Source organism: Somniosus microcephalus, chromosome 6, assembly GCF_052327205.1.
Source record: "Somniosus microcephalus isolate GS21.2 chromosome 6, FLI_Smic_1.0, whole genome shotgun sequence".
Taxonomy (NCBI): Eukaryota; Metazoa; Chordata; class Chondrichthyes; order Squaliformes; family Somniosidae; genus Somniosus; species Somniosus microcephalus.
This window is the reverse complement of record NC_140992.1, coordinates 255,863,209-255,890,009: the sequence shown is the minus strand read 5'-3', so window position 1 is coordinate 255,890,009 and position 26,801 is coordinate 255,863,209. Positions and strand designations below refer to the sequence as shown.

General features: G+C 41.3%; 2 protein-coding genes across 4 annotated transcripts in view; both read right to left on the bottom strand.

Moving 5' to 3' along the window:
• Positions 1-11,172, bottom strand: part of crispld2 (cysteine-rich secretory protein LCCL domain containing 2) — a 61,337-nt gene extending 50,165 nt beyond the window's left edge. For 2 of the 3 annotated variants that reach the window (XR_015078856.1, XM_085991782.1), the window contains exons 1-4: positions 10,141-11,158; positions 3,211-7,808; positions 2,151-2,440; positions 508-626 (exon numbers count right to left, since the gene is read on the bottom strand). Coding sequence is in view for 1 of the 3 variants with exons in the window: in XM_085991782.1 (XP_085847908.1) it covers positions 508-626; positions 2,151-2,375 (344 nt within the window). In the remaining 2 variants the exon portion in view is untranslated. Of the gene's footprint in view, positions 1-507; positions 627-2,150; positions 2,441-3,210; positions 7,809-10,140 lie in introns of all 3 variants that reach the window. The other variant, XR_015078857.1, reaches the window with a different exon arrangement.
• An 8,955-nt stretch (positions 11,173-20,127) lies between these two features.
• usp10 (ubiquitin specific peptidase 10) overlaps positions 20,128-26,801 on the bottom strand; it is an 84,290-nt gene continuing 77,616 nt past the window's right edge. Inside the window, exon 14 of the mRNA XM_085991781.1 lies at positions 20,128-22,071. Within this exon, the coding sequence (XP_085847907.1) occupies positions 21,884-22,071 (188 nt within the window). The 3' untranslated portion in view covers positions 20,128-21,883. The remainder of the gene's footprint in view (positions 22,072-26,801) is intronic.

Sequence of the window (26,801 nt, the reverse complement as noted above, 5' to 3'; positions counted from 1 at the left end):
GATCCTCTCTCAATACCATATTCCCGCTCTCTCCCCATACCCCTTGATGCCTTTTGTGTCTAGAAATCTATCTATCTCCTTCTTAAATATATTCAGTGATTGGCCTCCACAGCCTTCTGTGGTAGAGAATTCCACAGGTTCACCACCCTCTGAGTGAAGAAATTTCTCCTCATCTCAGTCCTAAATGTCCTACCCCGTATCCTGAGACTGTGACCCCTCGTTCTAGAACCCCCCCCGCCAGCCAGGGGAAACATCCTCTCTGCATCCAGTCTGTCTAGCCCTGTCAGAACTTTATCCGTTTCCACGAGATCCCCTCAGTATCACAATTGTGTGGAACAGGTTGGCTGGACCAGAGAGTCTGTTCCTGTCCGTCATTGTTCGTATGGGATGATCGCATCCTCTATTACAAGGAACATCTTGTACTTCTTTCAAACGGATCCATGCAAGCCACGGTGCAACCACGGTTTAAAATAAGTGTAATATAATGCGCCCGTGTAGGACTCTCACCTTCCCCAGTGCACTGCCAGGTTCTGGCCTATTGATTTGAGCAGTTGAGAGGGACCATGATCCCAGATGCATTGTTGGGCCCAGCTTTCGGCTGACCGCTCCAATTCATTATCCCACTCCTACAAAACAACACACCATACATTGAATAATTACTTACAAATAACGATTCATTGCGAGTCAGGAAAAGCACCTACAGTTAAAACGTTCCTTATAACAACCCAATTTTGTATGTGTCAGTCAGTTTTATTATAGACGTCTACATTTACTGTTCATTCATTCCCACAGATCAATGCAGTAATAAAGTTTGAGAATTGTATGAATTAAAGCTGAAAACACAGTAACTCTCGGAGTGATGGAGCTAGTAATTTAGATCCCGCCCAGCCCCTCTACATGTTCCCTTTAACTGTCTCCTTATATTGTTTTAGTTCTGCAGCTAATCTACCTAAAATTCCCTTGATAAACATTTTAAGGATACATTTTGCTCATGGGGGGGGGGGGGTGGGGGGAGGATAAATGAGCGGGCTTTGCTGTATTGACCAGGTATCTTGAGTATTTAATATTAGTTTTCTCAAGTGACACTGCTCTGAAAATAATAGCATCCTTACTTATACAAATATTATCAATTCTTTCTCCCACTCCTTTATTTATTGCCTACTCCTAACTTCTTCACGTGGGTTATAATCTTGTTCTGACGGTGCCCACAATCTGCTAGAAACAGTCACGACAGGAAAAAATAAGTCTTCAAGCAAATAGGAATCACGAGCAAACATTACAAAGGTGTGATAAACAAAGAGATTTAATGGACTTGTGTTGCAGAAGCCAAAAAAATATATGGTCTCTTCATACTTTCCCATGCTTATTCTACTAGATTTGCATCACCAAAAGGCTCGCCTGCCACGCTGGATGAATCAGACACGTGCAAGCCATGCTCCCGTCAATATTTTTGGAGAGGAGGAGGTCATGCCCTCTAATGAGGCGCTACAGGGACAGGACAAGTGCAGCCGAGCCCTGGTTCAGGAGTGCAGGGACCGTCCCATGCAGGAGTGCAGGGACCGTCCCATGCAGGAGTGCAGGGACCGTCCCATGCAGGAGTGCAGGGACCGTCCCATGCAGGAGTGCAGGGACCGTCCCATGCAGGAGTGCAGGGACCGTCCCATGCAGGAGTGCAGGGACCGTCCCATGCAGGAGTGCAGGGACCGTCCCATGCAGGAGTGCAGGGACCGTCCCATCCATGTCCTTTTTCTACAATGATTGATAAATTGAAAAGCCAAAAAGGGCATTTCAGATAGTAATGCTATACTTCACACAACATACAATGGCATCTACCTGCCCAAGACTATTCTCTCACTCGCTCTCACACAAAGCGGTCTTAACTTTCGAGGAAGCCTGAAAAAGGGAAAAAAATGACGCCAGAAAAGGGCAGAATAAACAAAAAGAAGATAGAACAGAGTTAAACTTCTATTTGCTCCGAGCAGATGTAGCCAAGGTGTTTTCTGTTTTTATTCATGTTTGAGAGTTTTCCTCCTCTGCCCTTCCATTTATGGGACACTACCGAGGTTTGGAGCAGAGTAGCCAGTGATGCTGAGACCTGTGGTCTCCAGGGTTACCCAGGAGTGCTCTACCAACCCGAGGCATCTACTCACTATGTACTCCATGTTGGAGGACGAAGGGTAGACCTGTCCCCTCAGGTGGTTGTGAAGTTGCAAAATCTCCTCTTTGTCGATCTGGGGGATGGCTCGCTTGCTCCGGGAATGGACATATTTAAGCAAACTTTCGAAATGCGATGCGTTGGGCAAGATCCAGCAGCACGAGTCTTGCGCCAAGGCCATTATTCCGGCGACAATGACCCAGGAGGAGAAAGGGGTCATGGCTGAGAACTGGTCGATCTGAACCAAACGATTGAAGAAGTTTTGAAGATTCGAATGGGAACAATCTGGAATGAAGATACAAAAAGAGGTCAGACTCACCTGGTGCAAAAATAGCTGTGTCAATACACCCTGGAGTTCTTCAAAGAAAAAACCCCCAGGATTTTCAGCACTGATGTTGAAATATAGCCTAACATTAGTATGGTCCTAACAGCAGAAGCATATTCAGGTGGAGCAAGTGAAGGGTTTGGTGTTGTACAAACTGGAAGCCTTTGATATGTTGGGTGCTTGTACATGAAGGGTAGACACTCCGGGCAGATTGCTGGCCCGGGGTCAGAATGAAGTGGGCAATACTGTCGCGCCAATTATTATTATTTCAATAAAGCAAAGCCAATCCCGGCACTGACTTCCTTTTATTAATCTCTATTGTCTATTCCTCGCTGCTCTTTTCTCTTCTCGTCTATCGCTCTGAATGGCTTGTTTGGATTTGCCCGCCTCCCTCGAGTGGTCTCCGATTGAGCCTGAAGCTGTAAAAACCCTCCCCAGAACCGAACAGCTCGTTCGGCCAGTGGGGGCCGGCTGGAGATCGCCAGATACTAAACACAAAAGGAGCGCTTTTTTTTTACAGACTCGCTTGTTGCCTTCCAAGAACTTAACCCCTTCTGCGCAATAAAAGGCAGCAAGATATCTCGGCGTGCCGAAATGTTTCAGGAAACAATACCAAACAGACCATTTGTGGCAGGTGTTTGACTTGTTTAATTAAAAACAAAAAAATAAGGGCAGTTTGGCGAGTTTGTGCAAACAACGCATTTTAAGCAAACAGTCTTTCTTCACTCACCTGGCACCTCGTCCAAGGAGCAGATGAGAGGGAGCTGGAAAACTCAAGCTTCTTGACTTCACTTGACAGTGGGAGAGTTGGGAAAGGCACTGCCGCTCAATTTCAAGCGGGCTTGTCGATTTCTTTCAACGCCGATTTCCCAGCTGGATTGTCGAACTCGGATGGATGGCGGTCTCTCTCCGTCTCTGCCGCAGTCGCTTGCAGAATTTATATATTTGCGCTCGAAGCAGAGGGGTGGGCAAAAAGAAAAGCCAGACTGGTCATATCCTGCAGAGTGCTGTTGTTGGCTCCGGACCTGGATCTGACGCCACATGGAGAAGTGACGAGTTGGTGTGTTTGCGGTTTGCTTGGACCCTGATGCAAGGAGCGAGTCTCCAAACAAGTCAAGAGGCTCCTTTCCCCCCCAAGTTTAGGGGGGGGGGCTTTCTCCTTCACTTGCACCAACTCTCAAGTTTTATTGATGCTGCAACAAGTTCGCAACAGAATTAAAATCACGCCTTTAAACGGACTTGTCTCTCTCAGTGATCTGGCTGTGGAGGATTGGGGGGTGGCGAGGGGAGGTTGGCTGCCAGCAGTGAGTCTCTCTGGCTGCTGATTTACCCCCACTGTCCAGACACCGGAATCGCGGCTGAGGCCAAACACTCCCATCCAGATTCATCTGAAAGTGCTATTTTTTTTTGAGAGGAGGGGGTGGGGGTAGTTGATAGGCAGAATTCTTTCCATAATAAACATTGGATATTACAGTTCTGTTGCCAAAGTTAAACACGTCAAATTTTATTATTCGCACAAAAAACCTTAACAATGCACTTTCGCAGTGCGTGCTTCGACATACAGATGGCCAGAGATAAACATTCCATCATTCTGATCCAAACATGCCGTTTCAGTGCGGGAAATTCATTCTATTCCTCAATAACCCTTCCAACTATGGTCCTACTTTATTAGGGTTGCACTGAAAATTGTCGCTCACTTTTCATACATCGGCTTGTCGTTACGTTTCACCAGTCATATTTTAAGGGATTTCAAATGCTCGTGTTTTTTTTTCCAAATGCAAGGGTTAGCTTAATGTGATAGCAAAATACTGCGGGTGCTGGAAATCCGAAATAACAACAGAAAACGCTGGAAAAACTCAACAGGCCAGGGCAGCATCCCATGGAGAGAGAAACAGTTAACTTTTCGGGTGGAGAACCTTTCGTTAGCTTAATGTATAGTAAATACATCATCGGTATGAAGGGACGAGGCAAAGGTAGTGTGCTGTGCATTGAACTGGTCGACTTGGATGATGCTTGTGTACAGTTAAATTACAGCAATCCTTGTCCCGACACAATGTGGCAGACTGGTGCCAGTTTATTATATTATATAATAACAGCAGACGGATGGTGAACTAAAAGTACCACCGCTGGATTTCACTTCGAATTCCCTTCAAGTGTGTAATTACTATTCTGTTCTTTCAAACTCGCTGGATGACGCAAACAAAGAACCACTTTTAAAATCTTGCCGTCACTCTATTAAATCATACGCACAGCGATGAATAAAGCATAAAATGCTGATGTTCTGTACAAACAAGTTCAAATTCTGAAATAACCTGCTGATCTCAGTAAAACTTTGGTTGGACGTTAATCGCCGGATATTTGAGCAACTCTTGGATAAGATTATGTTTGGATCAAGAATTTTGTACAATAGGACTGGCCAGCGGTTTGGTCCACCTGGATGTTATGTTTCGATCTGAATCTTGCTTGGATGGGTTTATTTGGAGTCAATAAATGGGTTTATTTGAATATCTCTGCAAGTTTCCATTGCAGCTGCCCTCTGGCGGTGGCAGGTTAAATTCACGTCTTCGGTACCCGTGGCTCCTTTATAAAGTCAGGTCAGTGAGTAATCTTCGAATACACTATTTATAACCAGCTTACACTTGTATTTTTTTTTTAAAGCAAAGCTTTTCTGGTTGTTGACTAACATTGTCATTACAATCTCACAGAGACCAGTAAATAGTTCACATTGGGGATTCAGGTTAAAGGACTGATCTCTGTCCCAGAACTTCTATTAGGATGAGGAAAATGGTTAGAAAGGACAGGAACACAGACTGTTGCAAAAAGGTTTAACTGTGCCTGGTTTAGCATTGCAAGAAGAAAATAAACTTTTATATATTATACAAAATAATATTTAGTATAATAATATTGAGCTACGGGTAAAGAGCAGGGGAGTGGGATTAAAAACAGAAAATGCTGGAAATACTCAGGTAGTCAGGCAGCATCTGTGGAGAGAGAAACAGAGTTAACGTTTCAGGTCTGTGACCCATTACCATCTCCTTTTGCCGTTTCATCACTCCTGCCTTCCATCCTATTGCAGACCCAAGTCTTTTGTTCTTTCCTCCCCCCTTCTCCTGCCTCTGTACTTGCATAAAACCTGTTATATCTCTAACTTTTTTCAGTTCTGATGAAAGGTCATCGACCTGAAATGTTAACTCTGTTTCTCTCTCTCCACAGATGCTACCTGACCTGAGTGGGACTAGTTGGATAGCTCTTTCAAAGAGCCGGCACAGGCGCGATGGTGGAATGGCCTCCTCCTGTGCTATAAGATTCTGATTCTCTGTCCTGCTATCACTGATTGTCCCGTTCCTCATCCTAGGTATGCCCATTGTTACATTCATTATGGGGCCATCATTCAAATCTCTACTTTAACTAGATTGTTTCCACTATTTACCTTTCATTGGGTTGCAATGATAAATCTAGGAAATGCTATCATCTTCACATAAATGACAGGCCACATTCTATAAGTTCTTGCTAACACATATTCATTAAAATTCCTTTTGTAATAACTACTTCCAGTTTGGTATCATTTATCACTAAATTCTACAGATCTAAATTTACAAAATAAAGCTCATAAAACAATTGGGATTAGCCTTTGAGACATTGGAAAGAGTTGACAAATCCCACAATTTATTAATCTGCCTATGTGGATACCACTACTGAATAACCAACCAGGTAGTCTCAATACATGGATATTTAAAATCTTGCAAGTTTTGATAAACTTTTAAAATGTTTGACATTTAGCTTTAGAATAGGAATGTTTTATAAATCATTTAGTTATATTATGATTCAGCCACAAAAATAATTATGAATATTACACATTTTCTACTGGATTTTGGTTGTTACACAGAATGACATAGAAATGAAAACACCGAACCAGGACATTTCACCCAACCATTCTGTGTTGGTGTATATCCTCCACATGAACTGTACCCCTAATCTCATGTTCCCACGTCCCTTTATTCCGTTTTCCCCAACCATCTATCGAACCTATTCTCCAATGGGTCTCTGTGTCAATCACTAACTTTTAGTAGTGCATTCCACAGTGTCACAACCCTTTGTGTAAAAGTTTCTCCAACTCCCCGTCCTAAATCTCTTACATTTAAGCTTATATCTATGTCTTGTCATGCTGGACTTCTCAATCACTGGAAACGGTCTGTCTTCTATCTATTCTGTCCCCCCTTCATAATTTTAAACACCTGTAGCAAATCATCCCATAATCTCCTCTGTTCTAATAAACACATCTTTTGCAAGAGTGATTCATAGATTTATTCCAAAGCCCAGATTCACGACAATGATTAAATCAAACTATGCAGCATACAACCCAATGTCCTGCACTGGTAAAAGATCAGCAGCGGCACACTTCATCCACAAGACTTGTCTGTTCATCAGTGCTATGACTGGAAGGTTTTACTGGACCCCGCAGAGACCAAATGAAAAATAAAACTATTCCACAATGTACAACTTCCACACAATGCAGAGCACATGGACACCTGTAATTACTGTAATGCCACATCACAAAGACATCAATTCAGAGTCCAACGATCGCACAAATACATCAGAAATTTTTAGTTCTATCTTCAAACAGCTCACAACCTACATCTTCAACCACACTTTCAGTCACCTCTTCTAACTCCTGTTCAGTGTCCATTTACATCCACCCACCTTTTTGTGAACATAAGAAGTAGGAGTAGGCCATACGGCCCTTCAGGCCTGCTCCGCCATTCAATAGGATCATGGCTGATCCGAACCTAGACTCACGTCCACTTCCCTGCCCGCTCCCCGTAACCCCTAATTCCCTTATCAGCTATCTCCGTTTTAAATTTATTTAATGTCGCAGCTTCCACAGCTCTCTGGGGTAGCAAATTCCATAGATTTACTACCCTCTGAGTGAAGAAGTTTCTCCTCATCTCAGTTTTGAAAGGGCAGCCCCTTATTCTAAGATTATGCCCCCTAGTTCTAGTTCCACCCATCATCGGGAACATCCTCCCCGCATCCACCCGATCAAGCCCCCTCACAATCTTATATGTTTCGATAAGATCGCCTCTCATTCTTCTGAATTCCAATGAGTAGAGGCCCAACCTACTCAACCTTTCCTCATAAGTCAACCCCCTCATCTCCGGAATCAACCGAGTGAACCTTCTCGAAGTGCTTTGGAATGTTTTGCTGCATTAAAGGTGCCCAATAAGTGCAAGTTGTTGTTGATGAACGATCCTCTGCTGCCAGGAGTTGAAAAGATAATGGGACGTGCAGCTGAGATTCTGTGCTCAGCACTTTCAGTAGAACAGTATACTGCAAATGGAGGGAAAAAAATTAATGACAACATTGAAAGTATATTATTCGGAATCTAAAATCCTTAAATAAATGATTAATTTTGTGTAAAATAATTAGCACGTAAGAAAAAGAGGAAATATGTGTCAAATCATATAGCTGACTGATCAGGAAAAAGATTGAGAGATTATTGTGGAGAAATCTACAAAACCAAAGCATGGCTAATGAAAAGGCAAATAAGGTACTGGTTTGCATTAGCAGAGGGACAGAGACAAATCAAACAAGATTATATTATAAGGAGCATGCAGTTTGAGTAATCCTTGGCTCAGTGTTAGCATTCCTGCCCGAGTTGGATGGTTATGGGTTCGAGCCCCACTCCAGACAGCCCTGGTGAGTGGAAATGAGTGTTCGAGTCACTGAATACTGAACATCCAGTAGGGTACGCACATCCAATGGGAGCAAAGTGGTGGCCTCCACTACCAACGTCACCGCCCTCCTCCATCCTCCAATCACCCTTTGTATCTAGCTAGCCACCCTGGGTAATAACAACAGAAAACGCTGGAAAAACTCAGCAGGCCAGGGCAGCATCCGCGGAGAGAGAAACAGAGTTAACGTTTCAGGTTGAAGACCTTTCGTCAGAACTGGAAACAAGCAGGAAATGGAACAGATTTAGGGGCTGGGAAAAGGGGGGGGGATGAAAGAACAGAAGGGAAGGTCAGTGATAGCTCCCGGTGGCCTGTCACTTTAATTCTCCGCTCCATTCCCACTCAGACCTCACCGTCCTTGGCCTCTTGCACTGTTCCACGGAAGCTCAGCATAAGCTCGATGAGCAGCACCTCATCTTTCGATTAGGCACTCTACGGCCCTCTGGACTCAACATAGAGTTCAACAATTTCAGATCATAACCTCGGCCCCTATCACATATATATTTCTTTGTTTTTTTATCCACAATTTTTGTTTGGCCCCCTTTTTTTTTTCTTCCCTCCCACACGGCAGCTGTCCTTCATTCCGCCAGCGCAATCCACACCCCATCTAGAGCCATCCTTTGTTCCTTAAGCTGTCCTATTACCACCGCCTCTCGCCTTGAATGTCTCTTAATCTCTCCTGCTTTCTATCCTATCACTGACCTTCCCTTTTGTTCTTTCATCCCTTCCCCCTTTTCCCAGCCCCTAAACCTGTTCCATTTCCTGTTTGTTTCCAGTTCTGACGAAAGGTCATCGACCTGAAACGTTAACTCTGTTTCTCTCTCCACGGATGCTCCCTGGGATGCTGAGTTTTTCCAGCATTTTCTGTTGTTATTTCGGATTTCCAACATCCGCAGTATTTTGCTATCGCATTAGTCACCCTGGGTGTTGGTTCATTATGGCAAGATTTCAAGTATAAGGACATCAGTTGAAAATTAGGTTAGAAGCAAGAATGGAAGATAGGTGAATGCATTTTGCACAAAGGGCAAGAGTGTTGTGGACTAATTTACAAGGGAAGGCCATCGAAGAAAACTGTATAGATGATTCAATCTGGAACTAGAGTTGTTTCTGAAGATAGAAGTGATTGAGGGATGCCGTGAGAGGGCAGCTTAGTAGGGTTGAGATCAATCAAGGAGGTGGGCTTGTTGGACCAAATGGCTTGTTTGTGTTACTAAAAGTGCCTGTTTTTATGAGCTGCTAAGTGTTGGTATCCGCCATCTGGAACTCGTTTTTGTTTACAAAATTGGAAACTATTAGCAAAAACATATCGTTCCAGTCCTGATGCACATCCCTCTAATTGGTCAGATGCTTCCTTTGTCATCAACTGAGAGAACAAGACATTTTGAATAAAGTTTCTTGTACAAAATATTGCAGATGCTGGAAATCTGAAATAAGAACAGAAAATGCTGGAAATACTCAGGTCCGGCAGCATCTGTGGAGAGAGAAAGAGTTAACGTTTCAGGTTGATGACCTTTCATGCTGCCTGACCTGCTGAGTATTTCCAAGAAAGTTAGAATACTCGATTGAGCAATTTTGTTTAATTCTTTTCCTATGCTCATTTGGCCAGCCTTGTTACCAATAGTCAGCCAGGAATCAAAATATCTGTATTCCAGTAAAAAGATCAGCAAGGATGGTAAGCCAGATGCAGACATGCATAGCAGAAACCACTAGCAATATATTATTTAAAACTGAGCTTAACTCAAAGTTAATAAAAACAATCTAACAAATAACAACCAGGCATATCATTTCACAGCAGCTTGCTGAGGAGGAAATATTGCTTTAAATTTGGAAACTATTTCCAGATAGCATTCAAAATTTAATATCACAAGTGCAATATAGGTGAGGCGCACACGTAAAAAATGTCAATTTAGATAATTGCGAGGGCTTACACAGTTTTCCACGAGCATCCCAATACGGTGCAACATTGCTCAATAGCTGCAATAACAAAAACAAAACAGCAGGTTATGGTTAAAAAGAAATAATAGGACTCTCCCAATGGCTGAGACTAATTTCAATGGTATGGACACACCATTCAGACCAGATCTCAGGTTTTATCCCTGGTGTGTTGAGTTAGCAACTGATCACAGCCAGGGCAGAAGGTGAGCATAATTGACCTCAGCATCCCAGGCTAGAGGGGAAATATTTTCCCATTTCCGCTCCTAATTGCTATCCAGTAACTTCTACTGGAAAGCAAGTGGATACAGACAGTCGAACAGTCTGCTGAAACTTTTAAGTCCAGATGGAAACACAAAGGATGGCCATTTAGGAGAGGAGGCAAACATTGTGGATTTTTTTAATTTTAAAAATGATTCTTCATCAATCTTCAGATTCAACTGGGATTACAGGGAAACCGCATTTAAAATTTGTCATTGTGGTGATGGTGACCCTCCTTCATTTAGCTAAGTAGCTCGTTCTGGTCACATGCTTGGTTCTCTTTCTCCCATTATAGGCAGGTTACATTGTTCAAAACTCTTTTCTGCAGGTTTGACAATTTTATACAGGTCCCAACCGTTTATTGCACTGCATTAGTTAACTCTTCCACCAATGTAAGAGCAATCCACTGTCAGATAATTCTGTTCCAAGGAAACTTCTGAGGGTCTGCCCTAGATAAATAGCTCATTTCGCACAAGTACCTTTGGCAACTCCATCATCGTGTGTTCTGGTACATGAGGTCCAGGGACTGTTACTCATGGAAGGCAGATGATCATTTTCAATCCCCAGGCCATTAAATCTATTGTTACCTGAAACAAGTAATTTTCTTGAGCTTCCAGATGTTCATTCTGTTTTATCTCATTATGGTGTTAAAAATTCCGTTCCAATGAAGGGTCCCCACCTGGAAATATTGGCCCTGAAATTAGGATCGGGAGCTTGCCGCGCGTGCAAGCCCCCGATGTGCACTCACCCTGCGCGCCGACATCTGAAGCCCGGGCCTGCTTGCATTTCCTGTCACTGGCCCGGTTCAGATGTCGGCGCGATGTGCTTACCTGATCCAGCGGCGTAGTTAGTGCGATGTGCCGGCTGGGATCAGGTGAGCACTGTGCAGCCAATCAGGGGAGGGGAAACTTCATTCATGAGCTTGAGAGTAAGAACTGTCAAACTCATGAAAAGTATGGGCTGCCAAAACACTACTTAAACTTTAAATAAAATTTTTAAAAACATCCCACTGATTATATTAACTATAAATAAGTTTAAAATTTTTTTTAAACAATTAATCAAATTTTGAAAAAAATAAAATTTTTAAAAATAGGGTCTAAAACTAAACTTACCTTACTGTAAATTCTTTAAAAATAATAAACCGGTGGAAAAAAAATTTCTAAATTGTACTAAAAGACCACTTACCTGTAAAACTAAGTACTTACGTCTGGTTTTTCCACGCGTAAAAACCGGAGACCTTTACACTCTGGCAACTCTGGAAAAAAAAAAGGAATTTCACTGCGCACGCGCTGCATCACAAGTCGCACACGTTCTGCCTCTTAACCCCTTGGGTCAGAGGGCAGGAAATGCCGGTTTTTGGCGCATGCGCTGTGCATGCTGAAACCCGGCAATTCCTCCGGGCACACGCGTGAGTACCCCGTCCTTACTCCCGCGTTGTGCCCGGAATTACTGGGCCATTAACTTCTTTTTTCTATTTCACACATTGATATGACTCGTGTGTACTTCCAACATTTGCAATTTTACTTTTTGTCTCTACCACAGTCCAGCTGTTTTCAAGGAGTCCATTAGTGACCTGCTAACCTAGTCACCTAATCAGGGGTTTCCTGGCTTTTGACTTCCTCTTCCTGTGTTGGCAGACTTCGGGGTTAAATGAAAGAATAAGATTTACCTGCTGCTGTGACATCAAAGCCCGAGAGAATGTATTGTGCAGGTGCCTCTGGCAACAGAGAAAGCCCGTTTATGCAACAGATTGGGGCCTCTACATTTTTTTTCCAAAGAATCATACAGCACAGGAGGCCATTCAATGCATCACACCTGTACCGGCTCACTGAAAGCGCTACCAATTAGTCCAACTCTCCTGCTCTTTCCCTATAGCCGTGCAAAATTTTCCTTTTTAATTATATATCCAATGCCCTTGTTATTATTGAATCTGCTCCCACCACACTTTCAGGCAATGCATTCCAGATTGTAACTCAGATTTTTTAAAAATCTCATCTCCTCCCTAGCTTTTTTTTGCCAATTATCTGAAATATGTGTCCTCTGGTTACCAACCCTCATGCCATTGTAAAGTTTCAAACTATCTACTCTATCAAAACCCCTCATAATTTTGAACACCTCTACTAAATCTTCATTTAACCTTTTTTACTCCAAAGAGAACAATTCCAGCTTCTCCAGACTCTCCACACAACTAAATTCCACCATCCCTCACATCATTTCTGGTAAATCTCCTCTGCACCCCCTCCAAGGCCTTGACATCCTTGCTAAAGTGTGGGGCCCAGAATTGGACATACTACTCTAGCTGAAGTCTAACCAATGATTTATAAAGTTTTAGCATAGCCTCCTTGCTTTTGTAGAAGACATTCAATAAAATTCCTTATAAGAGACTGTTAGCTAAAGTTGAAGGTCATGGAATTGAGGGCAAATTATTGACCTGGTTAGGAGATTGGCTGAGCAGCAGGACACAGAGTAAGGATAATGGGCAGGTACTCAAATTGGACGAATGTGACTAGTGACGTCCCATGGGGATTCATGTTAGGGCCTCAACTATTCACTATTTATTAACGACTTAGATGATGGGATTGAGAGCCAAGTTTGCCGATGACAAAAATATGCAGCATTGTAAGCAGTGTAGGTGGAAGCATAAAATTATGAGATATTAATAGATTAAGTGAGTGTGGCAAATGGATTTCAATGTTGGCAAGTCATCCATTTTGGACCAAAAAAAGATAGGTCAGAGTACTTTCTAAATGATGAAAAGTTAGAAACAATGGAGGTCCAAAGAGACTTTGGGAACCATGTACATAGATGATTAAAATGTCATGGGCAGGTACAGAAAAATAATCAAAAAGGCTAATGGGATGCTGGCCTTTATATCTAGAGCACTAGAATAGTCATAACAGCACAGAAGGAGGCCATTCGGCCCATCGAGTCCGTGCCGGCTCTCTGTAGAGCAATCCAGTCAATCCCATTCTCCCGCTCTATTCCCATAGCCCTGCAAGTTTATTTCCCTCAAGTGCCTATCCAGTCTCCCTTTGAAAACATTGAGTGTCTCCGCTTCCACCACTTCCGTCGGCAATGAGTTCCAGGTCATCACCACTCGCTGCGTAAAAAAGTTTTTCCTCACAACCCCCTGTATCCCTTGCCCAAAACCTTAAATCTGTGTCCCCTAGTCCTTCTACCATTAACTAGTGGGAACAGCCTTTCCCCATCTAGCCTATCCAAACCAGTCATAATCTTGTACACCTCTATCAAATCACCCCTCAACCTCCTTTGCTCTAATGAAAACAAATCCAGCTTCTCCAACCTGTCCTTGTAGCGAAGATCCCCCATCCCCGGAACCATTCTGGTAAATCTCCTTTGCACCCTCTCAAGTGCTTTCACATCCTTCCTAGTGTGATTACCAGAACTGGACTCAATACTCCAGTTGTGGCCTAACCAGCACTTTATAAAGGTTCAGCATAATTTCCCTACTTTTGTACTCAATACCTCTATTTATGAAGCCCAAGATCCCATATGCTTTGCTAACCACTCTCTCAATATGTCCCGCCACCTTCATGGACCTATGAACATTAACTCCCAGGTCCCTCTGTCCCTGCACGCTCTTTAAAACTGTGCCATTAAGTGTATATTGTCTCTCCCTGTTCCTTCTGCCAAAATGCATCACCTCATACTTCTCTAGTAAATTCCATCTGCCACTTGTCTGCCCATTCTGCTAGCCTTTCTATGTCCTGTTGCAGTCGATTGGTATCATCCTCACTGTTTGCCACACCAAGTTTAGTGTCATCGGCAGATTTAGAAATTCTACTCTGTATTCCAATATCCAGGTCATCTATCAAAAAAAGCAGTGGCCCCAGCACTGACCCTTGGGGAACACCACTGTCTACTATCCTCCAGTCTGAAAATACAGCCATTTACCACAACTCACTGTTTCCTGTCCTTAAGCCAATTCCTTATCCAAGCTGCCACTGACCCACCTATTCCATGAACCTCAATTTTGTTAACCAAACACAAGGGGTTAGAAGTCATGTTACAGCTATACAAAAAGCCCTGGTTAGACCACACCTGGAGTACTGTGTTCAGTTCTGGGCACCACACCTTAGGAAGGATATATTGGGCTTGGAGGGAGTGCAGACTAGATTTACCAGAATGATACCTGGACTTTAAGGGTTAAATTACAAGGAGAGATTACACAAACTACAGTTGTAGTCCCTGGAATTTATAAGATTAAGGGGCGATTTGATCAAAGTTTAAGATATTATGGGAAATTGAGGGTAGATAAGAAACTATTTGCACTGGTTGGGGAATCTCGGACTAGGGGACATAGCCTGAAAATTAGAGTCAAGCTTTTCAGGAATGAAGTTAGGAAACACTTCCAAACGCAAAGTGCGGTAGAAGTTTGAAACTCTGTTCTGCAAATGACAATTGATGCTAGATCAATCGTTAACTTTAAATCGGAGAATAGATTTTTGATAACCAAAGGTATTAAGGGATATGGGGGCAAAGTCAGGTATATGAGATTAAGTCACAGATCAGCCATGATCTCATTGAATGGCAGAACAGGCTTGAACGGCTAAATGTTCCTATTCCTATATTTATAAAGCCATGGACACTGTATGCTTTTTTAACAGCCTTATCAACTTGTCCTGCCACCTTCAAAGATTTGTGTACATACACCCCCACGTCCCTCTGTTCTTGCACCCCTTTAAAATGTTACCATTTCGTTTATATGGCTTCTCATTTTTCCTTTCAAAATGCATCATTTCACACTTCTCTGCATTACATTTCATCTGCCATGTACCTGCCCATTTCACCAATCTATGCCCTCCTGAAGTTTGCTACTATTCTCCTCACTATTTAATACATTTCCAAGCTTTGTGTCATTTGCGAAGATTGAAATTATGCCCCCTATATCCAAGTCCAGTTTATTAATATATCTAAAGAGCAGTGGTCCTAAAAGTGACCCTGGCAGGCGGGCTCCACTGTATACTTCACTCCAATCTGAAAAACAACCATTCTTTACTCTTTGCTTGCTGTCGCTCAGCCAATTTCGTATCCACACAGCCACTGCCCGTTTAATCCCATGGGCTTCGTGGTTTTTTTTTAAGGTGTAAAGTACAAAGATGAACAATGCAACTCTTTATATCTCAACAGTAAGTTAAAGCCAAATGATACATGAAGCAGGGGTTATCTGCCCAAAAGACTCTCGAAACATATGGCTTATTAAGCACCTTAGCTAATGTTTCTTAGTAAGCAAACTACCTAAAATTGGCATAGTATCAACTTAACTCAATCCCTTACTTGTAGATTCAATTCAATACACTACATAGTTCAATTTTGCAATCTGTGCAATGAGCCAAGGTCTTCGACCCGAAACGTTAACTCTGTTTCTCTCTCCATGGATGCTGCCTGGCCTGCTGAGTTTTTCCCAGCGTTTTCGGTTGTTATTTCAGATTTCCAGCATCTGCAGTATTTTGCTATTATACTAGGACAACAGATGGCCCAGGAGATCACTTTGCAGATTTGCCATCTAATCTTAAAAAGTGGGAAAGCTGTTTGGTGAACATATATCTGTTTGGTCACTTTATATAGCAATGTTAAAATCAGAGTGCTACACCTAATATAGTGACAACCCAGAATAGGACAAAAAGCATGTGTAAAATGATAATGCACTCATTTTATTGCATGGGAGGGTTAGTCGAGGAGTCAAATGATTCAGATATGATAGAAAGCAGGAGGTATCAAAAACTCCACTGCAAAATTTCCCTCAGCAGTGATGGCAGCTCCAATGTTGGTGTAATTTATTTTGGATGGAGGATGGGGGTGAGGGAATGAAAGAGAACTGTGTCAAGCAACTTAAGGATCAGCGAAACAGATCTAGAAACTGTGAGAAGGCATCAGACGTACACTTCATGAAAACTGATCCCTAAACTCAGGGGAGAAAGTCAATTGGCTGGGTTTTGAATTGATTTCTCAGGAACTGTATGTCAGAACTGTGTTTTGATTCAATGGATTTGTAATTCTATTGAAAATATTAACTGCTGGCCCTCTTTGGCTTTCAGTGCATTTACCTTCTGCACACCATGAAAAAAATTCAATGTTTATATGTACAAGTTGCATTTATGTAGCAGCTTTAGTAGAAAAATGTCCTACGGTGCTACATTGAGGTGGAAAACACTGAACACTGAGGGATGACTGCAAACTTGGTCAAAGAGGTAAGTAATAAGGAGGGTCTTAAAGGAGAGGGAGGTGAAGAGGCAGATGGGTTTAGGGTGGGGAGTTTCAGTGTGAGGTCTAGGCAGCTGAAAGGGACTGGTGGGGCGAAGTGAAGACATTGCACAAGAGGACAGAGTCAGATTAATGGCGATGGGGAGTGGGGTTTGCAGGGCTGGAAGGTAGAGATTGGGTTGGATAAGGCCACAAAGTTATTTAAACACCAAGGTGATCATTTTAAATCTGAGACTTTGGGGGATTCGGAGCCCATGTAGGTCTGAGGATGATCGAGCAGTACTTGGTGCAGAATAGGATTGGGACAGTTTTGGCCGAGCTGAAATTCATGGAAGATGGAAAGCCCAGCAGTAGAGCATTGGAATAGTCGAGTCTGGAAGCGACAAAGGCATGGATGAGCGTTTCAGCAACAGATAGGCTAAGGGAGAGGTGGATGCAGGTGATGTTAGAGGTGGAAGACAGTCTTTGTGATGCAGAGGGTATGGGGTTGGAAGCTTAGTTTGGGGCAGATGTTGCTGCCACGGGGCAATATGGAGATGAGGAAAAGGAAGGGGACCAAGGATGGATCCTTGGGGGACTTCCGAGGTGATGGTGCTGGAGCAGGAATAGAAACTACTGGTTTGAGATCCTCTGGTTACAATCGGATAGGATGAGCGGAACCAAAGAAGGACAGTATCACTGAACTGGACAACCGAGGAAGAAAGCGTGGTCAACGATATCAAAGGCTTTATAGGAGGTCGAGAAGGGATAATGCATCGCTGTCAACCACAGAGTACATCATTCATGACTTTGGTTAGTGCCACTTTGAGGCTGTGGGACGAGCAAAAACCTGATTAGGGAGATTCAAACAAGGAGCTCTGGGAGAGATGGGCATGAATCTGGGAGGCAACACATTAAAGGACTTTGGAAAGGAAACGAAGGTTGCAGGTGGGTAGCAGTTTGCAAGGGCAAAGTGGTTGAGGATGCTTCACTGGCCAGGGGGCACAAACTGAGGCTTTGGGTGGGGAAAAGGATGTAGTTGGCTGACAGCAGTTTTTCTTTCATCCAGAGATTTTTTAAAAAGCCAAGTTACAACTCTGTTCTACACTTCTGCAGTGTTGTTGCGAACAAAAACTTGGGCAGTGCACCCCATGATTGAAATTCAGAACATACTCCGATTACTCAACTGGTGACTGTGACCAAAGGTGTGAATGTCACTTACCAAATCGCAGTTATACTTTTATATGGTGTATTCACCCCTTCTCCGTCTCCCCTCTCCCCAAATAAATGGAAGGATATTTCTGCTGGCCAAACTATGAAGCTGAAAATCAGGGGGAGAATTTAAAAGTGCTCAACTAATTACCCACTTTTTTCTGGCAAGTATGAAAAGCAGCTTTAAATATCTTGCATGCAACTATTGAAAAACTCATAATGCTTAAGGTTGCCGGCATATACTATGCCGTTTTAAGATTTCACTAAGTGTTTTCAGTTGTCTAACCTTTTGAAAATTGAAAATACTTAAAATTGGGACATTTTACAATAAATGTCTTTATCGTAATGGCACCGCACAACAACTGGGAACCAGGGGGAATTACTAGCCAGCACAGGAGCAGGAGGAAAAACCTGCTATAATTTAAAGAGTGGGCAACACTAAGAAACTGAAATTCTCACCTGTACCACTGACTGATGCCCCACGACCTGGATTTTGCTGTTCGCGGCGAACGAAAGACACTTGCCATTCATTGCACTTACACTTGCCCACACCACGATTTGCGGTAATTAGAGAGCCGAATCAGCATGGTGTTCTCTACAGGGGATTTGTGTCAACTGGGCAAGCAACCGTGTGTGTCTCCTCAATTAATCACACTGAATAATCCTTACTGAGACAGAGTCTGAACCAGGACTTGCAAGTCAGAATATTTAATTTAATGTAAAATCATCATGTACATAAAGCAAATAGAGAGGGAAAGAAAGATGGGATTGAGATAAAAGAAATTAAATTAAAAGAACTTTTTTAAAAAAAAATCTCAAATATTAAAATCTGAAGGAATGAGACTCCACACTTGTAAAATTAGATTTTCAGTGTCAGAGAAGTTGTTTGGCAGTAATTAAGACTTACCACGCCGTTAAAAATTCACTTATACTTGATTGGACAAGCCCTAACTTTTTCTAGCGTGTTTAGTGGTTAAGTACCCCAACTTCACACCGTTGCATGTATGTGAATGCCAGGTCTCTCAGCGAGGTACTGGTGTAGCAAAGCTTGCGGAGGAGCAGGGCAGCTTACCGATTTCCCCGTTTAACTGCGCATGTGCGGACGGCGGAAGTCGCTGTCCGATTTACTCTTCAATAGCGGTGAGCGCTGACAGCCTCGCCGTTATCCTTACCGCTAAATCCGGGTCATCAATTTTTCATTGATGTTACTGAAACAAACAGATTCCAACTTATTCTGCTGGGTGAAGTTTTATCTGGCTGGCTTTATTGGTTAAAACCGAAAAACCAGAAACCACAGTTCAATTCTAATCTGCTTCATCTTCTGGCATATCTTTTAAACTCAAGTCTAAATGAAAACCATGAAGAAACTAGACATAATTGCAAAATTAGACTACTGGAAAACACATTCACTTCTATAACAAGTTTAATTTAGAGTAACTTGTTGCTTGCTGGAAAGACTGGCTCCTGGGTTGTGCAGCCAAATCAAACATTGTACCGAGAACTGAAGGCCAATTATGTCAGTTTTATGAATGAAGTCCATATAGTGCCACCAAATAATTACGCACCATGCACAAACTGGCAGCTGCTTAATGTGAGCGTGTGTGTTAACTTCACTTCAATCTGCCAAACTAAAGCAAGCAAAGCATAAAAATAAACAAGCACTTTTTTTCAAGTGACCCATCTGTTGCATACCACTGGGCTGCTAAAATTACTTAAGTAAACCATCGCTGTGGTGTAGTCGATTTTGTGGTAGAGAGCTGGGCTCTAATTGGAGATTTTGGGCTTTATCAGCCGGCTCTCCCAAGTGGGAAAGTTTCACAAATTCCCTGCCTGTGTCAATAGGTAAAAGTCGATCTGGCACCGTAATGCACCATTTTGAGCAAGGTGATAAATCCAATTCGTAACGCTACTGATCTATTAGTTTTAGTCATTGTTCAGCAGCCGGACCACTCCGCTCACGTCAGGAACGGAGGTTGGTAATAGTAGCAAGTTAATGGGGAAAGGAGGGAATAGAGTCGCTGTTATCCATATTTTAAACTTCTTAGGATCAACAATTTTAATACTAGTCAATCTTCAGGTTTGATATTAACCACACACTTTAACCAAGAAATGGTTAAAAAGAAAGTTGTAAGTGAATTGATTGTAACATCTGCAGGATGAAATGTTTAAATAGCAAGCAACAGATACTGTGCAAATGAACTATTTTTTGCCATTATTCTGATAAATAAAGCACATTACATAAAAGAGGACTCAAGTGTAGAATATAGAGACAAACTCCTTGGTAAAATAGATTACACGTTGCAATATTCCATAGTAATAGACTTTTATTCAAGGTAGTTTCTTCTGCAAGACAACAAATTAACTCATAAGATCAAGTTCACAGAATCTAAAAGCAAATCATTTGGTTACCACGTATGTATAGTTCTTAAAAAGCTCTGAAAATATCTCACATTAAAATGTCAGCCATGTTTGGTCATTTAAGAAAGGATTTCAAGGTACTGGGGAAAGTTTTTAATTCGGGAATGCACAAGTTAGAGAATCCAATGTCTCAATACATAAAAAGGTCGGGAAAATAAATCTTTGAATATGTGAACTAAACAGATCTTTAAGCAAAAAATTGCAGATACTTGTCTATCAATCCCTGACAACCAAATATGGAAAAAGGTTTTAAAAACAGAGACCAATCCCCAGCACCAGCTAGCTTCCAACCCAACAGAAAACCTGTATTCTCAAAACCAAGAGCTAAAATTATTTGCCATAGCCGAATGGCTCACAAGTGACATTTCTTACGGCAGTAAAATAGGAGTCCAGTTAATTAAAAATGCAGCTGCACTTCACTTCAAACTGTTAACTCGTGGAAAGTATGGCAATAATGAAGACTTTTCTTTGATGAGACAATTACTAGCTTATTGGACAGGTGGTAACATTTCATTGACCCAAACAAGCAACCAATTCCACGGGCGTGTGAATAAGTTGGTGAGATCTATATAATGCTCGTGTGGCAATCAATAGTGGAATGAGTTGCCAGTTAACTGCAAGTTTGTAAGAATGTTACAAGAAGCAAAAGAAAACCGCATTTCCCCCCCCCAAGTATAGGAAAATTTCACAGGGAAAGGTTTCTTTTTGTTACAGCCCCGCAGAATTTGCACAAACAAATAAAAACCAAAAGGTGGCTTGTCTGAATGTTTCTGAATGGGGGACTATCTTGGAATTCTAGAACTACAGAGGGTTTTAAAGTTTACCACTTTCTGGCATCAATACGGGACAAGTTGAAACAGATCGTTCTCCAATCAATGTTCTTTGCACCATTGTGATTGTGCATCCAATTCAGGCCCCAAACAGTTATTTAAAGAGCTTGTAATGAATTTATTAACTGATGGGTGACAAACTCAATTTTCTATAAATATCACTAAATTGTGTACAGTTCCATTTCAACAATTAGAGAAGAGCAAAACCACAGAAAGTAAACAAAGCCAGACTGAACTGTTAATGGAATTATATCAATCATCTTTTTTTTTATCAAGTTTCAATTGTGTACACAGAAGCATAATTGCAATCAGAAGTCTTAGTAACTGCAGTAAGGTTACAATCACCCATCTACGCAGACTCAACATTTCAACCTCAAATGTGGATTTGCATGTTATTTTGTAACGTGCAGTTAAGCTTTTTCATTAAGCATTTTTTTTAAAAAACTGTCAGCATCCTACTGCTACTCAACACCCAGTAATCACACACGCAAGTTTTTCTCATCAAAACACCAAAGCATTCAGCACAATGGAACACTTTTCCCTCCCCCAAGAACATGGGCTCAAGTGTTACCTATTATCAAAAGCGAAAACATTAGCGACTGATTCGTATGAAGTTAAATGTTATGAAAGATGTCACATAGAGACATAAATCTACAAGATTTGCTGCTGGTGCACATCTCCAGGTTTTTCCCATTTAAACTTTAATCTGAAGTTACCAAGAGTGGATTTGGAAAGTTGCAATGAGGGAGGGAAGGGTTTATCTGACAGTTGGTGCTCTGGGAAGAAGATGCTGGAGCAACACAGCAGTGACAGTTCACAGCAGATCAACTCGGCGATAGTACAGGAGGTAGGCTGTACGTTCAGCAGAGGGCTTTACAACCTGGTACTGATTGATCACTTTCACTATCTGGTCATCAATGCGCAGCCAGCCGTTAAGACCAATATGGAAGACATCTGTAGTGTAATGTCCACCAGTTGCACTGTTTCCATGGTGATAGACAACTGAAAAGAAAAAAAAAAATCACAGTGGGGCACTGAAAATACGACACATTTTTAAGTAACATTCTGCAACCAATAACAGTCGATATTCTGTAGCTGACATTTTCCAACTTTTACAAATTACATAATATATATATATATATTAATATAAATGGGTTTAGCATTCTTGAATCTTGTTCTTTTGCAACGATAAGATCACAAAGATAAGTAAAGACAAGAAAGGCCATTCAGCCCATCTAGCTTGGGCTTCCATAGAAGCGCCTGTAGTCCATTTCCAATTTTGGATCATTTTGTTTCATTGTCAAAGTAACTTGCAGGTTTACCATATGGAACACCTTTTACAAACATCCCGTGGTAGATTCAGGGACTTGAGTTTACAATTCCACATTAGGCAGTATTTATCAGATTTTTCATAACAATACAATGACAAAGAAACTGCACTTTAGGCACATTTGTGATCAAAATAATGCATTATCTTCAATTGCACAGTTTACAATCAGTGTCTCACTCCCCCTCTCACTTGTTTCTGGATAAGCAAACTACACAAGACTGCCTAAAAGTTTTCTTTCCTTCCTCCACCAGCCCCCGAAAAAGCACATGCAAAGAGATAGCCTGCATTTTGAGAAACCCTAGAAGGGAAGGTGATCTAAATTTACCATCTAAATTCACCTTGGCTGAAGTAGAATGCTTCACTATTATTAGGCCAAGGAGTTCTGATGAGACTTTAAGTAAAGACCACATTAGTCAGCACAACAGCGCAGGCACCGATACCCTCTAAACAGAATATACAGCAACAATCTTCAATGGCTACTTGTATTCAAATTCCATTCATCTCTGCAGCTGAAATGTCCAAGCATGCAAACACTTTACAGTTTGCAGTCCACCAGAAAAAAAGATCAAAACTGGCCTGGTGAGAAATATATTAATAAAATACCATTCCCATTGAAAGGATGGAGCATAATGTTAGTTGTATGTCACAGCCCAAGTACTTTATTTAGACTAGAATCAGATTGTATAAAAGGTAATAGGAGACATATAGCATACTGTTCAAGTTTTTTAAAAATGGGAAGAGGAAAAACTACCAATTTCTAGTCAGAAATCTTAGGATTTTAGATCAGAAGGTCTTGTAGAAGGTAAATTTGAGCAAACTATTTGAAAGTAAATTCTGTTTACAATTCAAGTCATATGATAACCTTCATATTTTAATATCTTAGCACCACAGTTTTTAGCACAAGCCAAATTATTCTTTGCGGTTTCTAACCAAACAGTTGAGTAGATGCAAGATAAGCTGCACAAATCATATAGACTCTGTGCTCACACAGCAAGCCATGTTGACTTTGGGCCTGATCTACTTCTGTCAGCATATATATTACCTTCGGTTAGCTCGCCAAGCCCAAAACATACTTTATTAGAGCAAGACAAAATTGCATGTTAAAACTGGTGTAAACAGGTTACTTATGTGAAAACAATTAATAAAACTACGTTGAAGAAGCATAGAAAGAACATTTACTATACAATGTTATTTGTTTACCAGAGTCTCAGGCTTCTGAATGATGAGCTGCATACACGTTAACATGCACATGCTCAGTTGACTTAAAGCCAACTGCAGCCACGGTATGCCAGCGGATGTTAGTGTCGTACCCAATCCTTTCCACACCGCCCCCCCCACTCACGTACCAAAAACAAAGATGGGCAGCTGCAGCCACTTTACATTATTCATTTTAAAAAGCAAAAATGCCAAGGACATGACTTGTACATACATCACTGACATTTCCATATGTTAAAGAGTAGTGCCCTCAGTAAACTGGTTTGTGACTAGGATTGTATTTTTATTAGTCTCTCGCTAAAAATGTTTCTTGTTCTCTACATCTTTTTGCAATTTTAAAGCACATCGGATATCAATTAAACAGCTATAATACTGAACAAGGGGCTGCCTTAAAGTACACTTTTTTTTTCTCCCCCCCGCCCCCCCCCCCAAAGTAGGTGTTTGGTTACTATGCACTTAAAAAAACGGTGGTTATAACATCTGTTACACAGAAACATGTGAACCGAGAGGGGGCAAAGCTAATCAAAGGCTTAGACATCCTCTGAAAGAATTCTTTTTTTGGGAGCAGGAGCACTAACAGCAGGTATTCTTAAAAATGGAAACTGCAGTTTTAGCAATACAAAATCAATTAAAAACTTCAGGATTGAATTTGTGTGCGTCTTGGTCAACTAACTCTGGTCAGATGACATTTACATCTAGAAAGTTACCTGACTGAGCTTAAAGAACAAGCGTGCCTTTGTATAGGACCTTACCACATCTTCAGGATGCCCCAAAGCACTTCAGGGAATTACTTTTTGCAAAGGGAAGTCATGTGGGAAAACATGGTATAGTCAATTCACACATGGCAAGGTTCCATAAACAGCGAAGGAGATGATTAAACTGTTTTTTGTTCTGTGTGTACAATGTGAACTAAAAGCAAACTGATGTGCAAGTGTGTGTTTTAAAAACAATTTTTGAAGTTATCACCTCACAACTTAAACAGCACGAGTGACCTAACTGAGAACTATGAAGGTATCTCAATGTCTGTACATTTGCTTGGAGTTGACCTCGACTGGCAGTCAAGCTTTGCTCAAGTTACACAGCATCTCAACAGCTGCACTTGCCAGTCTGCCTACATTTAAGTTGGTTTATAAACAATTAAACTTTTCACAGAATTTAATGGCAACCGGTGTGCTGGCATTAGCCATGTCCAAACCACTGTGCAGACAGTATATTTGTGTCAGATTACCAGGTTTAAAGACAGACATACAACACTTTAAAATGATGTACTGACTTACCCACAGAGTTTGATTAAGTTTTTTTTAAATAGAAGATACTACAAAATAATTTGGAAACCTGCCAAAACCAGTTCCCAACATTTCTAATACCACTGCTATATTAGACTGATGAAAAGTCTTCAACTAAAAGGAGGAGGCTGGGCACATAAAAAGGGAGAGAAGAAACTAATAATCATCATTTGGCAGATATATTTAAAAGAGGAAAGGGCAGTTTAATGAAATGACTATGGAGTGTGATCAAATTTCAACAAATTGCAGTGGCAGCTGTAGCATGACAACACTTTCATTAGCTTGCTTATGTCAGCATTTTACTTTCACGAACACCAAGGACTAAAAATGTTATCCAGCGGTTGAAATCACTGCAAAGACCAAACAGACCACTGACTCACCCCAGAAGCCAACACTCTTTTACAAAGGCATGACAACTCCATAGCAACCAGTGGCTAAGATGACGCACGTGGGAGATAGAGAGTACTGTACTAAAGCAGAGTACTGTTTTTTTCTGTGGCTTGGAGAGTTTACAGGATACTTTATCCCTTCTTATAAAACTGCAAAAACATTCCATTAACCCACAAAATGACATTCAATCATCTTAAAAAAGATGAAAATCCTAGTATCGACAACACTTATTTTTTATGCAAGGAAAAGCCAATAATTAGAAAGGATCATTAGATTTATGCTAAAAATGTACATCTCAGCATTACTGAAAAATGATTTAAGTTGGAAGTTGCACTTCGACTTAAATAAATTCATGCATTTAATGTTACAGGTTAGGTCTCGTTTGCAGATTCCATTGAGTCACTACATGAATAGACTACTTTGAAAATACTAAAATCACAGATGAACTGTGAATCCGTTCTCCCAACACTCAAATGATGCTCGAGCTAAAAGTGTTTTCGGACATAGTAACCTTTATTCTCTACATAAATTCTAAACACTTAATTTAACATTGCAAGGGATAATCTAATTCCAATTTCATAGAGCCGTCATCTTACAATGTAATACTGGGACAGACAAGTGAAGTGCCGGGATTGATTCCTGATCTGTGCTGAGTTAGCTGATGTAAGCCCTCTGTAGGGGGCGCCCTGACAAAAAGGAGTGGCGCAAAATGACCTCATTCTAGATCACGATCCAGTGGCTCCTGTTAGAATGGTATATGTATGCTTGTTGGGACAGTGCCGAATCAGGCAATGTATTCCGTGATCAAACAGCTTGCACACAGAATGCCGACATGGCAACTTGGAGGGTTCCTGGGAAACTGTACTCAACTATAGTGCAAAGCAATAAGGGAAGTTCATTAAATTAATTACACGTGAAGAGTCTCTAGATGCATCGGGAATTTAACATTGTTACGGTATAAAATTAGGTTTGGTTTTAATTTGTTTTACAGTATGACAAAGTTGCAGGACAGCACAGTTCGTGAAACTTTTAAAAATGTTAATTTTTTGCGTCAGATTCTTCCTCATCAAATCATTTAACTTCATTCAATTTTACACAATATAATCCATTTTTGTTTAAAGTAATAAAAACGTTATATATAATGAAACAAATTAACCTTTAAGTATGCTTGACCTTCGAGTGGTGGGGTCAAGAATTTCATGGGGCTTCCAGTATTTTTAAAGTTACATAATACTTTGTATACAGAAACGTGGACAATCAAAGTGGACACCAACCATTATTCTTTTGATTGCCCAGAATAGAAAAGCCCACCGACTAATCTTACAGCCGAAAATGAGTAAAATGTTCCAGACAGCTCAGATGGAATCGATTAGCCAGGAGGTGAGGGATCTACAGAGCCTAGGCTCCATCTAGAACAGAAAGAAAACTTCAAGAATGGAAGCAGTGACCACCAAACATTATGCAGGCTCCACACCTTCAGAATTAGATTTCAAGTTCCAGGTAACCACTTA